At 33.8% G+C, this 16,384-nt stretch overlaps 2 protein-coding genes across 4 annotated transcripts in view; both read left to right on the top strand.

Annotated features, from left to right (window-relative positions):
• Window positions 1-4,870, top strand: part of LOC131168698 (condensin-1 complex subunit CAP-D2) — a 28,705-nt gene extending 23,835 nt beyond the window's left edge. For 2 of the 3 annotated variants that reach the window (XM_058091749.1, XM_058128325.1), the window contains exons 15-17: window positions 2,052-2,222; window positions 2,304-2,388; window positions 4,632-4,870. In XM_058091749.1, coding sequence (XP_057947732.1) covers window positions 2,052-2,222; window positions 2,304-2,388; window positions 4,632-4,635 — 260 coding nt within the window. In that variant the 3' untranslated portion in view covers window positions 4,636-4,870. The remainder of the gene's footprint in view (window positions 1-2,051; window positions 2,223-2,303; window positions 2,389-4,631) is intronic. The other variant, XM_058091750.1, reaches the window with a different exon arrangement.
• Window positions 4,871-6,309: 1,439 nt separating this feature from the next.
• The window catches only part of LOC131167999 (pyruvate kinase 2, cytosolic-like), a 78,360-nt gene continuing 68,285 nt past the window's right edge, over window positions 6,310-16,384 (top strand). The window contains exons 1-4 of the mRNA XM_058127122.1: window positions 6,310-6,617; window positions 7,383-7,479; window positions 7,573-7,670; window positions 8,725-8,880. Coding sequence (XP_057983105.1) covers window positions 6,552-6,617; window positions 7,383-7,479; window positions 7,573-7,670; window positions 8,725-8,880 — 417 coding nt within the window. The 5' untranslated portion in view covers window positions 6,310-6,551. The remainder of the gene's footprint in view (window positions 6,618-7,382; window positions 7,480-7,572; window positions 7,671-8,724; window positions 8,881-16,384) is intronic.

Raw genomic sequence — 16,384 nt, 5'->3', positions numbered from 1 at the left:
ATTAGAGTTGGTTACCAAGAGGTCCTAGGTTCTAGTCTTGTTGCCCATGTTTATTGTGTAGTGTTTAAAAAATTATTGTATTCCCTATAATGGGTGTCATCTATAGTGTTTATCTCTTTATATGCTGTCAGGCTGCACATGCGAGGGGGTGTTAAAGCTTGATATACATTGTTGGTTCCCAACCTAGTAGCTTAAGCTTTTAGGTAAACTGGTGACCTAACACATATGAAATGTAAAGTCTAGTTAAATCAATTGTATATCTTAGGCTATTGGAAATGCTACTATATTCATTTTGATTAGTCACTTCATTTTCACTCTTAATAGGAAATAAGTGATTACTTGAATCAAAAGGGGTAGAGACATGCTTACACTTGTCATAGCCATATTATTCAATATCTTCTCATTGTAATGTGTCTAATCAAGAAATATACCATTGCATGATCTTGTAATTTTTCATGCTTAAAATAACATTGGCTTCACTTGAATATTTAATCTTAAAATATTTTTTAAGCATAATTTTTGTTTTATTTATGACATGCAAATTTGAACGAAAAACATTAGCAAGTCATCCATATAGAGGCTAATTAATCAATTATTTTTCATATTATTGTTCTTAAGCTTTAATTGAGGGTTTTTAGGAAAATGACCATCAACTAAAGTGTTATATACAGAAGAAATTTAACTTACCTTATTTGAGTTTATCTTTTGGTGCATGTCCACCACCATTCAAAAGAATTGACCTTACCTCGTTTGATCACTTTCCATATCTTGAAGTGGACTCGCTTAAACCATAAAGGCTTGTTGAGATCTATAACAATTTCATTGGGTTTGTCAACTATTGGCTCAGTATTTTGAATCTCCTTAAAATTTTTACGAAATTTAATACAAATATAGCAAAAAAAATTTAAAATTCAAATAAAAATAAACACGATTCATAATTAGGCTAAGACACGAATATCTCGCTCTCTTTAAGGAGATTCAAGCCTTTTGTAGTTCTTCGAGTTAGCTCATGAACCGGTGCAGTAGAACTCACTTGACTTGTCTCCCCAAGATACAACAATGTTGATTTGAATTGTATTTGCACAAATGGAAGAGTCCAAAGCTCCACAAAAGAACACCTTTCTTAAGTTATCAAACTCTCTAGACTTGAATGATGATGAGAATGATGTGAAGAGGTTGATGTATAGAATTTATATTGTAGCCAAGACTCTAGGGGTCTCTTATAGGCACTAGACCTTTGTTATCCATAAACTTAATAAATAGGATGTATCTAAGATAAATAGATACACACCTAAAATCAAGGTGCACTCACATAAATGATTTATGGATTTATGAAATACATGAATGAAAGACTCAACTAAATGTGATACATTTCTTATTTTGAGGTACATGTCCTATCCAAAGATACTTTCACTCCATATATAAATTGATAACATTAAAATGTTAAAACACACTAACATAGTCATTGACTAATTTGTCTTAAGAATTATATTTTTTCTTAAATCTTGATCTTTTTGCTACGCAGACTCTAACATAAAGCTACTTTAATTGTGATTTTGTAGTTCTGACACTTATCAGCCAAGTTTCTAGCTCTTTACAGTTGAAAAATATTAAAACATGTGATATAGATGCATTTATTTACTAGTTTTGCATGGTTGGTAGAATCTTATTATCCTCCATCTTATCCCATGATCAATCCTCCTAGCAATATTATGCAGGTTCCTGATTATAACGACCTCGCTAAAAATTTTAAAATGTAATAAGCTAAGAAAAAAACTTGATAAAGTTCCCAGGCAACTGAAGGTGAGTATTCTGAAGTTCGAGCTCAAATCAAACTTGAGTAGAGTTGAGTTGAACTATAGACTATAGTGAGTTGAGCAGCTTGAGCTTAAGTAGACTCGACCCGCTTTTCTGTGATCCCATTCTGGTAGTAAGTTGTGGTGTTGGTCTCTTGAACAATAGATGTTTTTGTTTCCTACTTTGCAATACAATGTTTGTGTTATTTTGCTGCAAAAATGATGTTTAACCTTGAGTTTCTTGAAATGGGCCAGATGGGGAGGTCATTGATTCATCCATGGAAGGAAAGGAAGGCATCCAGTCGCTGAAAAGTGCATCAAAATCAGAAGTTTTTGAATCTGAAGAATGTTCGCATGCTTCCAGTGAGTTAACAGAATCAGGATCAGTTGACATTGAAGTTCAATCACCAAAAGCTTGTCCAAGAGGTAGTTTGAGCTCTGATATTTTTTAATATCAACAGTTAAAATTTGCATGGAAATCAATATAATGACATTTACACTTTATAGGGGCCTTGAAAACAAGAATAAAAAAGGCCAGCGCTAAACAGGATGCTCCTCCAACCACCAGAAGAAGTCTAAGGGTGAAGCAAAGGTAGGCTTCTCTGGAGTTAGTGAGAGTGTGTTAGTCTCCAAGTGTCAGAATTGAGCTAATAATACAATAAATAAAACCAATTCTTTCATTGAGTGCTTTAGAATGCTAGATGTGAACCAGAAATCTTTTATCTAATGTCCATATCATACATTTCATTTGTACCAGTTGAGTCTTGCAGTGTTAGAACTGAGCTAATGATACAATAAAAAAGCAGTTTTTTCATTGATTGCTGTACAATGCTAGATGTGAACCAAAGATGTTCTAGTTAATGTTCATATTGTGCATTTCATTAATACTAGTTGAATGCCTGTGCATCACATGTGACATTTTGATGCAGCAGAAAATTTGATGGTATGGAGTGAGCAATATTCAATTGATGTACTTAATTACCTGTTCAACATAGGATGACATCACAACCCAACATAAAATAAAATAAAAAATAAAGGCATACTTTTTTTTTGTGCAGGGAATTGTTGGCGAAGATTTCTTATAGAATAGGTTAGATGTGGAGTAGATGAAGATTATATAAATTTTGATATGGATGAGATGAGTTTTCAGCCCTTTGTATGGAATTTAGATTTCTTATGGGTGCAATATTAGCACATGCAAAAATTTCATTGCATGAAAATCCTTCTAGTGTTAGAATTTCATATTCGCTGAACATTAGGGATGTGACAACAGTTTGGTTAGGATTAAATTACTCTTTGGGTTATAAATTTAAATGTCCATGTGATTAGTTTCCATAAGAGAAAGCAAGGATATTTTTAGTCCAAAAAAATGCTTCATCGTGGCACAAAAGGTCCATATTACCACGACTCATGCCATGTAGAACAGGATCAAAGGCATCTTTGCCAATTAAACTGATTGCATTTTTTGCACTTTTATATATTATCTACAGATTTATTGGTGAATTTCACCCTGTTTTATTATACCTTTTAATGCTTGGTTCTAAGCAATGTTTTATTGATGAGGTATTGACACACAATTCATATTTTTATATTAAATAAATTAAGTATCAAGATGTTACACTAACAATATTTAAGGAAATATTATAAAGTATTGTACAATCTTGAATCAGTATATTAGACAGCATAATTAGTGGTCAAATTCACCCTGTTTTATTATACCTTTTTACTCCTGGGTTCTAATCAATGTTTTATTTGATGCTCAAAATGTGTTTTTCATTCAGATTATGGGTCCATGTGACCATGATTCATGAATTTATTTGATGTTCATAATGTGTTTTTCAATCAGACCGTAGGTCTATGTGATCATGATTCATGTTATTATTTATTTATTTATTTTATTTTATTTTTTACACTTTTATCACAAAACCCTCTTGGATTATGCTGGGGGAGATTTTGATGCCTGTAAAATCGACAATTTGAAGCATGGTAATTGGATACTTTGCTAGTGGCACTTGAACGCTACTTCAGGGCCCCACACTTTACATTCAACATTTGGATTATTGTTTGCTGAAAGCTGTTTGTATTGGTACTAGATGATCCTAAACTAGTCAAATAAAACTTCATTTGGCTTCTTGTCGAAAATATTCTTTGTTCTCTATTTCAATAGCCTTTATCATGTAGATTGCCTAGGTATGGGTTGTGAGACCCTTCAGTATAGCACTCTTTGCCGGCATGATTCTAGTGTTCCATGTAGTTAATTGTTTCAAAATCATATACATTCTTTTGCCTTGTTGATGTTTTGCACAAGGTAAGTGGAAGAAAAAGTGGTGTTACACTTGGAAAAAAAATTTCTTTACCTTTGGTTGCAACTTGCTATGATATAAAAGAAAAGGAAAGACTTAGGAAAATGATTTTTATAGAAGTTGCTTCAAACAAAAAAATGCCAAAATTGATCCATTTGGCCCATAAAACATACAGTCTTGTCTACTGAGTGATGAATGATATTGGTCTACGCAATTTCCTTGCAATTTTACAATAGCTCTGCCATACCCCAATCGGACTAAACAGCTTTTTGTTTTTGTTTCTTAAACTTTTCTTTTTAACACCTTTCTAAAATAACTGATGGCTTTTTTGAAACAAAAGTCTACTAGTCGGTAAACTGAGATAGTAACTGAGCTGCTGAAACTAATTGTTCGACCTCTCTTAATGTTAATTGCTCAAATGGCTCACTTGTTAAATGTTGTAAAATTGCTAGGCCAATTTGTGCTTCTTGCAAGGTAGTCATTTAATCTTTATGATTTAGAAAACTAAATTGGTTGCTTTATGGTCATGCAGGTGAAGGGAAGATGGACACTATTACTCATCTCTTCTTTTGCTACTACCCCCAAAGTAAATAATTCTTTTTCTTATAGGTCCGTACATGAAGCCATTTTGTATTGTATATGTAATAGCATGTGAAAATGTCCACACACAGCTTCTCTCTCTCTCTCTCTCTCTCTCTCTCTCTCTCTGTATAAGCATGGTCGAAAATTGAAATTAACGTAGTTATTGATGTGTTATCGATCGTTTTAAAACTCTTCATACAAGCAAATGGCCTTTTAACTTTTGATGCATAGGTCATGCCTTTAATTTTTGTTGGCAAGTTTAAAGGGGGTTACTCCATCTCTCCATTGAGAAGGAACTGCTAACACGCTTGAAGGCTTTTACAAGTCTTCTATGCATGAACTCATGGGATGTAGTATTCCCCTTCAAAGTTTTCTTTTTCTTTTTTCATTTTTATTTATTCAATTCCATTTTGTAGCATTTAAAGTTACAGAATTAATGAGTGCTAGTTCCAAAATTGTGAATGTATGCGTCATATCGAGTCTAGAATTTTGTCCAAGATGAAAAAAGTAAAGGAAAATTATATAGAAATAAGTTAAATTTTCTGCTATAACTTATAAAAATAAAAAATTACAAATAAATTCAAAATTCATGAAAACTAAGTCTCTTAAAAACTTATTGTTTGTTTTATTTTTCTTGCTTGAATGATCAAACAATAAATCGATTTTTAATATTCCTTTAATCCTATTTTTTATGTTTGACAATCGAACATTCAGAAAAAAAAAAAAGCGATTGACTTTGGGATGGTTTGTACGAAAGCTTTACAAAAGTAAATTCATGGTAGGGGGAAGAGCATGTCGGTTATGGTGGGGAGGCGAGCAGCAAATCAACTAATTTTCTCGAAATAGTTTTTTCTAAAAATTATTTATTATTTAGTTAATTTTAAATTTTTATTATTCAAAGTAGTTTGCCACGAGGGACGAGAGGTAGACCAAACCATAAGGATTCGGCACGCGGGTGGGATCTCAATTGACTCATCTACCCTTCTCTTCCTCAAATATCTTCCATCTGTCCACGCATATATAACCAGAACATTCAAAAGCAGCTTGCATTCCAACTGTCCGCCAGCTTCTGGTTTTGGAATTCGGCCCTCAAATTTACTATTATTCCAGTTACACCTCTTTGTTCATACTTAATTTTCATTTACGCCCTCCCTACACTATTGAATTTAAATTTGCACACTAATTAACTTAAAACTTTAAAACTTTTTAAAGCCCTATAAATGGCTCCATTGCTGAGGTTTCGAGATACAATTTATATTTTCAAATTAAATAAATTGTTTATCAAGGTATTTTTTTGAAAAGATATGAGAAAATATATAAATTTTTATGTAACTAGTATTTATATTCGGATGCTGCTTTCTTTTTTGATTATGTTTCATTTAAAATTTTTAAAATAAAAAAATAATGGAATTTAGTTTTATGTTTAGTTATAAAATAAAGTGAAAAAGAAAATATAATATATCACAAAACTTTAATTTTATACCTGTTCAAATATATTTTTTTTACCTTTTAATTATATAAGAACAAAATTTAATTTTAAATAATATTTAATGTTATAAAGCTAGAATAAAAATATATTATATTGTTTTATTTTGTATAAAATAATGAGAGAGGCAGCGAAATAGCATAGCATTGAGGTATTCGAGAATGGGAAGAGGGTAGTTGCCGGGAAATTGCTGACCAGAAAGTTGAACAGAGGAATGGGGTCTTCGGTAATTCCACATTGTCTGTGGACTCTGTCCAGCCTTGTCATAAATATCACTACCTGCTCGTTTCCTGTCTCACTCACCCGCCAAATCTCTCTCTCTCTCTCCTCTCTCTCTCTCTCTCTCTCTCTCCCTCTCCCTCTCTCTCTCTCCCACCGATTACAATGCCGGGTCAAATGGCGGTGGACGAGCCTCTCCGGCTCGCCTCTGTTCTAACTTCTTCGAAACCCGTGAGCTCTCTCTCTATCTCTTTCTCTGTTTCTCTGAGCTAATTCATAATTTGTACGTTTTTTTGGTTGGAAATCGCTGAAAGTCACACTGATTGCAAAATGGAAAAAATTTGTTTCAAAAATTTACAAGAAAAGCATACGCTGGTGGTTGATGTGATGGTCCAGGAGTAAACTCTGATTATTCGGGTGATTTGCAAATTAGTAGACGAGGAAATGTTGAAAGAATTCTTGCATATTTACGACTCAATCTCTTAAAGTTGAGGCAGCTCATCAATTTTGATCTTGAAATTCAGAAGTCAGGTTGAAATTTGTGTACTTTTAAGTTACTTGAAACACGACAAGATGTGAGGATCGAAGCCGTGCGCTTGGGAAAATGGCTCTGCAGGCAATTCGCATGTGGTTAATTCCTAGAAGAAAGAATTGTTCACATCTTCTGAGATAACTTGAAGATCAAAAAAGAAAAAATTCAAAGCAAGTGTTTACAATGATGCTTAATATATTTTAATGGCTAGACTATTTGAACTCAGTCTATAACTATTTTAATTGCGATTTATTTGAAATACTAAATCATAACGCACAACTCATACTGGCTGGTTCTAAACAAAACTAATAAAAGACTTCGATTTATTAGTCTGTGTCGGTTGTGCCTGTTTGTGTATTGGGTAATATGTAAACAATTTTTTAAGGTGTTTAATTTATTCGTCAATGGTGTGTTCTTGTTTTTTTTCTGGGCTCTCTGTTATTGTTGTCTGTGGAACTTTGCAGGGCTTTCTGCCATCACTGACCAAAATAGTTGGAACGCTTGGACCAAAGACCCGTTCAGTTGAGATAATTGAGGCATGTTTAAATGCAGGAATGTCAGGTAACATTTCATCATATGGTTTTTATGCGATGCCAATTGCAAGTTGCTGCACTTTTATTGCAGCATTTAATTTTCTCCGGTTGATTTTTCCAGTTGCACGATTCGATTTCTCATGGTTAGATGAAGACTACCATCAGGGTACCCTGGATAATTTGAGGATTGCTGTAAAAAATACTAAGAAGTTATGTGCTGTAAGTAATGGATGATAAAGACTTTGCTTCTGCTTGGTATTATGGCAAGATATAATTGATATTGGAAACTTGCTGTATATGCATGTTCTGCTATTTAAAAAGGATATTATTGGAATATGCCTCTAATAGCTATTTGATGAGATTTTAGGAACATCTTCATTTGTCAATTTTGGCAGATATTTTTTTTCTCATCTGTTGATGTAGGCCAACTGAAATGGCTAAACCACATGAAGTATTGTGTGTATTTGTGTGGTTGAAACACATTAATTTTTACTCCAAAGAATTTGGTAATTATTTCAATGTTGTGTTCTCCAAAGGAAATAGTTTGCCATTTGTTCATTTAATTGCATGAGCTTATGAACTCAAATTCATCATTATGCGAAGTCACAGAAATTTTTTTTTGATTGTTACCTAGTGAAATTTATTCAAACAGCTTGAGACCTTGTCAAGTCATGTTGCACAATTTTCACAATTATTGGGTTCATTTGGAGTTTCTAATCTTGTTTTGCTTTGCTTTTTGTATTATCAGAAATGGATTCTTCCATTTATTTACCCCATTGGTAAGGCTTTTGTTTGAGCTGGAAGGGGAATTTCACTTGATGTGATGCTATGCTTATCAAAATTGAAAAAGAGTAAGCATAGCACCAGAAAAAAAAATGGTGCTATTCCCATGGTTTGGTCCTTCAGAATTTGAGCAACTATGGCAAAGTTTGCTGCTTTAACAAGCTTTAGGAGAGAGTGCAAGTGTGCAGTCCCTGCCACTTGTCGCAGGCTCATTGTCCTTTTAACTACTACTTGTCCCAACTCCCAACCACCAATGTAAACATTTGTAGCTGAAAAATCTTTATTTTAGGCAACTTACAAAGCATCCTGTCTTTATTATGTGTGTGATCTTATTTCAATTTGGGACTCTTTCAGTAGTACACTATTTGGATAATATTGCCCAAGCTACTTCTATGGCGTAATTAAGAACCTAAACTTTGATGTGATTTTTCATATATTTCATTAGTGACCAAATTTCTCTATCAATATATCATAATATCCTTTTTTTCAGATAATGCTAGACACTGTTGGCCCTGAACTTCAAATTTATAATAAATATGGGAACCCAATAGAGCTGAAAGCTGATGATCATGTGACTATTACGCCAGATGCAACTAATGAGCCATCAGCTGGTGTTTTACCTGTAAATTATGCGGGACTGTCTGAGGTATGTTTTACACATGCTCCATTAATTACCTCTATTATTTCATTGTCATTTGTTTGTGATGCACGATGATGGAGAGAGATGGGAATTATGGCAAGATAAGGAGATGTGGAGATAGAGGAAATGTGAAGCAAAGAGAGGAAGAGAAATATGAGAGGAGATGAGGAAGAAGGGAATACAAAAGAAGGACAACCTCTTTAGGATCACTCAAACACACAAAATCAATTCATTATTTCCTCTCTAAAAACAATATATTCTAGAGCCTATTATAGACTAAATATGCTTGGAAAAGAAGGGAATAACTACTAATACCCTAAGATAGCCTATACACTAGTTTCCTAATAAAAAAACTGAGCAAAATATTCATAATATTGTCTTGAAGACATGGCCCTAAAAACCATAATTAAATTGGAAACAACAACAACAAACCAAGTCTCAAGTCCCATAAGGTAGGGCCAGTTACACGAACCCTTTTCTGTCAATTTACATGATTGTAAGAAATTTCCTCTAACAATTTAAGGGCTATTAAATCCTTACAATCTCATTCGAAATTATTTTAGATCTACTCCTATCCCTTATACTATCAGTAACAATAGCTAGCTCACTCCAAGGGGTGTAAGACCATAGCATTCTTATTCTCGACTTTTATTTATTTATAAAGAGCAACATTACCTTTTCCCATCTCTCTCATTGTTAGTTGTTCACTTATTGCTTACCTTGGCTAGACACTAAAAATTATGTATTAGGGAAATTTGACATTATTGCAGTTTAAGACCTTAGGATGTAATTGCATGCACGTGGAGAAAATGTGTATAGAGAAACAAAGTGGGATAATTTCATAAAAGTCACAAAGCATGGTAGTAATTCCAAAGTTGGGAAATTCTATAAATTTGTTAAAGTAAAAATAAAATTAACTGCTATTATATTTGTGTATTGTTAAACTTATTTAAATGTTGTCAATTGTTAAAGCTTGATATATACATTGTTGGCCCACGACCTAGAAACCCAAGCTTAGGTGAAGTGGTAATCTACCATGGTACCAGAGCTAGGGTTGTTAGGAGGTCTTGGGTTCTAGTCTTGTTGCCTGGGTTTATTGTGTGGTGGTTGAAGATTATATTATTCCTTATAATGGGTGTTATTTGTCTTTGCTTCTCTATCCATGTGCAATTAGGATGCATGTGCCGGGAGGGGGGGGGGGATTGTTTTAGAGCTTGATATACATTGTTGGCCGACAAACTAATAGCTTAAGCTTTTAGATAAAGTGGTAATCTAACATCGACTTTATAAATATCTTGAAATGTGGGAATATTATTTTTCATAGAATTTATTATGAAATTTGAGGAAATATAATATTTGAGGATAGATGTTCCATTCTACGCAAAGGATTTGATATTAGGGTAGTTTTAAAGGAAATTTTTGGAATATCTTAAGGGTACATTTAACTACATTTTATTTTATAATGGGTACACTAGGTTGAAGTGTTTCAAATGCTTAGATATAAATGATATTAATCTATTGTTATATAAATACATATATAATATAAATTAGCTGGTTTGGCTGTTTCTTGAAGATAGACATATAGAGAGATCCACTGGGGAAGTTGAGTTTATGACTCTTGAGAAAACCTGAGCCAATTAGTTGAGGAATATGTTCTCATATATTCCTTTGTGGGTAAAGCTAGTACTAACCACTTGTAGCTTGAGCAAATAATAAAGCCTATAATTGATAGAGTAGGCTTATCTGCCTGAAGCGTAAATTTGTGAAACAATTATTTTGCATGGAGTGGTTACTTTGAGGTATGTGAAGTCAGAAAGAAATGTAGCACATCCTTTGAGTAAGGGACTAATTAAAAACTAAGTAGAAGAAACATCTAGGGGATGCGTCTTAAGCCCTTAATATAAACTTGTAATGAAGGCAACCCACTTATGTGATGTAGGACAAGAAGCAAGACCTAGGAAGATCTCATTGGCGAACAATTAAGAAGAATTGGATCAAGGATTTTTGGGTTTAGTTAGTTGTTTATTGTGTATTTGGGGGCTTGTTTGTAGCATTTTTGTATTCTAGGGATGTGTTTGTAATGTAGTGTAGTTTTAGGGGTATGTGTAATTTCATGTGTTTAGAGGCTTTCTTAAATGTATTTTCCTTTCTTTTTTAAAAATGTTTTCCAAGTTCCAAATGGGACCTAAAAGAATTTTGTTCAAAAATTTATTTCACGTAGTTCTTGTAACTCAACTCATTTGCTTTAAGTGCAACTCAAACAAAAAGGTTTTGTCACCCTGTGCATTACTTCTCATGGTTAACCAACACAATTGTTTTTTTTTTCCATCTTTCTTCAAATTTTTCATTTTGGATCATGTGGGGATAGTTGGTATTTGAGTGTGTTAAATTGAATTGAAAATGCTACTTAATTCCTGCAATAAAATAGAGATATTTAACAGTCAAATAAAACCATTTTTCATGTTAAATCCAGGATTTAAGTTTTGGTGTCTTGGTTTTAATTAAAATCAAACAATTAATTTTATTCTTTTAATTTTGTGTTAACGCAGTCAATCAGTGGCTAGGAGTTACTTTTTGTTGTGCCGGGCACCTGACTTATGCCAAACACCAATGCAACAACTATTGCTATTGAATATATAACAAAACTAAAGCAATGCAGGAACTAATAAAAGACAGCAATAAAGAACAACACAAGAATTTACGAGGTTCAGTACAGAATTACCTACGTCCTCGGGCGCTGATGATCAATCCACTACTTCCAGAAAATTACAACTTAGGCAAATTTCAAGGTACCAATAGTAATTAGAAATACCTTAGAGTACAAATACTATTTTTAATTCTTCAAATGGGAGGTGTCATTACAAATGGTGAAGGAAGCTCCTTATATAGCTTCAAACTAAAAGTTTTAAAAAAAATTTCTACCAATGTGGGATAAAAACAACAATTCTCCACCTTGATGATAAATTCAATAAATTTTTCAATCACAAACATTCTCTGGAGTTCCACATCATCAGTGCCTTCCAAAAGTATTCATACTTGCAGGATATTGATTTAGTCCAAACAATGTTTGAACTTGATTGTTGTCACGATCTTGGTCAACATATCTGCAGGATTCTTAGCTGTAGCAATCATCTGAAGAAGTATTTTGCCTTCATCAATTATGTCCCGCATAAATTGAAATCGAATGTCGATGTGCTTCGTTCGTGCATGGTAGACTTGGTTCTTTGCCAAATGAATAGCACTCTGGCTATCACAGAACACAGTAATTTACTTCTGAATAACTCCCAAATTTTCAAGTAAACCTTGCAATCAAGTAGCTTCCTTAACAGCCTCTGAAGCTGCAACGTACTTTGCTTCTGTCATAGACAAAACAATAATAGACTGTAAGGTTGACCTCCAACTCATTGGACCATTAGCTAATGTAAATACATATCCAGTCGTGGATCGACGTTTATCCAGATCACCTGCAAAATCATAATCCACATATCCAACAACACGTTGATCAATAGTATTATTTTTCTCAAATACTATACCAACATCAATAGTTTTTATAATGTATCGTAAAATTCATTTCACAGCTTGCCAATGTCCTTTACCCGGATCATGCATATACCTCTTCACCATACTCACAACTTGTGAAATATCAGGTCTTGTAGAAGCCATTGCATACATCAGACTACCAACTGCACTTGCATAAGTAACTTATGACATATACTTACGTTCCTCATCTGAATTAGGAGATAAAGATGCACTAAGTTTGAAGTGAGGAGCAAGCAGAATGCTAATTGGTTTTGACTTCTCAAACATGCCAAAACTTTGTACTACCTTCTTAAAATACTGTTTTTGTGTCAAACTAACTCTTCCTCTTATTCTGTCTCCGTCTTTGCATATCTCCATGCTAAGTATCTTCTTTGCTTCACCAAGATCCTTCATCTCGAACTCTTGATTTAACTGACTTTTCAGTTTGTTGATTTCTTCCCTGTTCTTTGAAGCTATCAACATATCATCAACATACAAGAGTAAATATATAAATCATCCATTTTGTAGTTTGCGAAAATAAACACAACGATCATGTTTATTTCTAATGTATTTGTGACCAATCATAAACTGATGAAATTGTTTGTACCACTGTCTTGGAGACTGTTATAAACCATAGAATGATTTTCCCAGTTTACATACCCAATTTTTTTTTTAGCAACCTTAAATCCATCTGGTTGAGTCATATAGATTTCCTTTTTCAAATCACCATCTAAAAATGAAGTTTTTACATCGAGCTGAACTAGTTCAAGATCAAATTGTGCTACCAAAGGCAACAAAATTCAAATGGAAGAATGTATAATAATTGGAGAAAATACCTCATTATAATCAATACTTTCCTTCTGTGCGTAGCCCTTAGCTACCAAAGAGAATATTATTTTCATTTGGAAATCTTTCTTTCTTTGCATAAACCCATTTGCAATCAATTGCTTTCTTACCTTTGGGCAGCTGGGCTAGCTCCCAAGTTTGATTTTGATGAAGAGATTGCATTTCTTCATTCATCGTTTTTTTTTTTTTTTCCATTTGTCTGATTCAAAGTTTCTTATTGCTTCTTTGGAAGTGCAAGGAACATCATCATCTACAACTGGAAGTGCATAGGCCACAATGTCAGCATACCGAGTAGGTTTTCGAATTTGTCTTCTTGGCCAGAAACAATTGATTCTTGTTGCTATGAAGATTCTTGGATTGAAATCTCCTCTTCTTGTACATTGTTCCCCACTGTAACTGGAGTGTTACATCGAGTAGCCTCATTTTTTCACTGGGTCTCCCAAAATTGTCTCAACCTCCACCTGTTGTTGAATACCACTAATCTTTTCTTCAATTGGTGACTTCTTACGTATTGTTATCTTTATCATTGTAAGTCCATCAAAAGTCACATCCCTACTTAGAATCATTCTTTCTGTCTCTAGACACCAAAGACGGTATGCTTTGACTCCTGCACTAATACCCTAGAATATTGCTTTCTTAGCTCTAGGATCCAACTTAGATTATTTAACATGATAATAAGCAACAATACCAAATGCATGTAAAGAATCATAATCATTAGTAGATTCTCCAAACCATATCTCATAGGGTGTTTTTCCACCAATAGTAGATGACGGTAGACTATTGATGAGATGACACACATACCTAACAACCTCAGCCCAAAACATTTTGTCCAACCCAGCATTAGACAACATACATCGAACTTTCTCCAGCAAAGTCTGACTCATGTGTTCTGTCACCCCATTTTGTTGTGGTGTATTTCTAACTATAAAGTGTCGAGCAATACCTTCATATTGACATACTTTCACAAACGGATCACTTGTGTGTTCACCACCATTATCTGATCTGAGCCGTTTGATCTTTTGGCCAGTTTGAGTTTCAACCAATTTTTTCCACTTAAGGAAAATATCACACAATTCATTTTTATTCTTCATAGCATATACCTAAACTCTTTTGGAAAAATCATCAACAAAAGTGACAAAATAATGCATACCGCCCAATGAAACAGTTTTGGTAGGCCCCTATACATATGTGTGGATGTAGTCTAAAATACCTTCATTTCTGTGGGTTGCAGTGCCAAATTTCACTCTTGCCTGTTTTCCCAGAATACAATGTTCACAAAACTCAAGCTTACATACCTTTGCACCCTTCAACAAACCTTGCTTAACTAATTGTTGCAAAAAATTTTCACCTGCATGTGCCAATCGCATATGCCATAACCTAGTTGTATCTAAACCTGCATCTTTCTTAGAAACAACAGCTGCTGAGCCAATAACTGTACTACATTGAAAATAATACAAGTTATTTTTTCTAATACCTTTCATCACCACAAGCGCACCTGATTTAACTTTTAAGGTTCCATCTTTCAAAGTAATAGTGAACCCTTTAGATTCTAAGGCACCTAATGAGATCAGATTTTCTTTAGGCTTGGAACATATCTTACATCAGTCAAGGTTTTAAGAGTTCATCTTGACATTTCAACTGTATTGAACCTATTCCAGTTGTTTTGCAGGTATTATCATTTCTCACAAAAACAACCCCACCATCTAATTTTTCAAAATTAGAAGATCATTCCTTATTAGGACACATGTGATAGGAACAACCAAAATCCAAAATCCACTTACCATAGTAATGTGTCGAAGATGTTCCAACAAGAGAAAAATCTGAGTCACTTCCATCACGCTTGGCTATATAGGCATTAGAATGTGCTTTGCCCTTATTCTTTTGCTGCAATTTAGGGCAATCTTTCTTCCAATATCCTTTTTCATGAAAAAGAGCCATTCATCTTTAACTTGTCTCCCTCGAGATTTATTCCTTTGTCCGGGTTTACGACTTTGAGAACGTTCCCTTATTGTCAGTGCTTTTGCTACTGTTTCCTTATGGATCCTGTAATCCTTTTTTCTGCATTCAGTATTAATCAATGCAGTATAAACAACATCAAAAGTAACTTTATCCATCCCATATAATAAAGTGGTGGTGAGATGTTCATAATCATCAGGGACAAAATTTAGTAACAATAAGGCCTTGTCCTTATCCTTGACCTTTTCATCCAAATTCAACAAATCAGCCAAAATTTTATTGAAAGAATTTATGTGGTCATTTATAGAAATTCCTAGTTGATACTGGAAGCGAAATAATTTCTTCTTCAAATAGAGCTGTTTTTCCAAACTCTCGGTCATAAATGTATCTTCCAATGTCTTCCACAATTTCTTTGCAGATGTCTCCCTCGTGGTTCAAAATCACAGTTGCGGGTAACGTCGCGTGATGGTCGCGGGTGTTGCGGGCCGCGGGAGACACGGGTGTTACGTAATGGGAAGTGGGCGTAACGGTCGTGAATTTTTTTCACGCATGCATAACCATGCCAAAATTAAAAAATAAGCATGAAATCCATTAATGCATGTTTTTTAATGAATTTTGATGGCTTTTATTCAACCTACAAATGCTTTTTAATAGGTAATATAATTTTTATATTAATTTTGGTGCGCTGTTTACAAAAAAAAGGCATATTTTTTTATAGTTTGCATTACTTTAATGGGTAAAAAGATATAGAAATGTAATTAAAATGAGTAATCAATTAATTAAAAATGAGTCAATACTTAATATACACATACATGAATTTGAAAAATGATTGGTATCAAAAATCAATAGTTGAATACATGAATACAATTTTACAAATTTATAACATAGCACTTGTCACCACCAAAATGAATGACGTGGAGGGTCTTCATAATTTGCATCTCTATCTTGAGATTGGGATTGAGAATTATCTCTCCACCCTTGTGGAAATATATAGCTGAAGAAACCCATGTTTACGTCATTTTGTTGTTGCTCCTAAATATGTACTAGTGGTGAAGAAGATCCAACTGATATAGGAGATGCATAATCTCCTCCTTTACCATATCCTGAATAATATCCATAAGTTGGGGCTGGAGCTAGCTCTGGGTAGTGTGTAGAAGAAGATTCACTAGATCCTGAAATTCCTGATCCA

Source organism: Malania oleifera, chromosome 11 (assembly GCF_029873635.1).
Source record: "Malania oleifera isolate guangnan ecotype guangnan chromosome 11, ASM2987363v1, whole genome shotgun sequence".
Taxonomy (NCBI): Eukaryota; Viridiplantae; Streptophyta; class Magnoliopsida; order Santalales; family Ximeniaceae; genus Malania; species Malania oleifera.
This window is presented reverse-complemented; position numbering and strand designations above follow the sequence as displayed.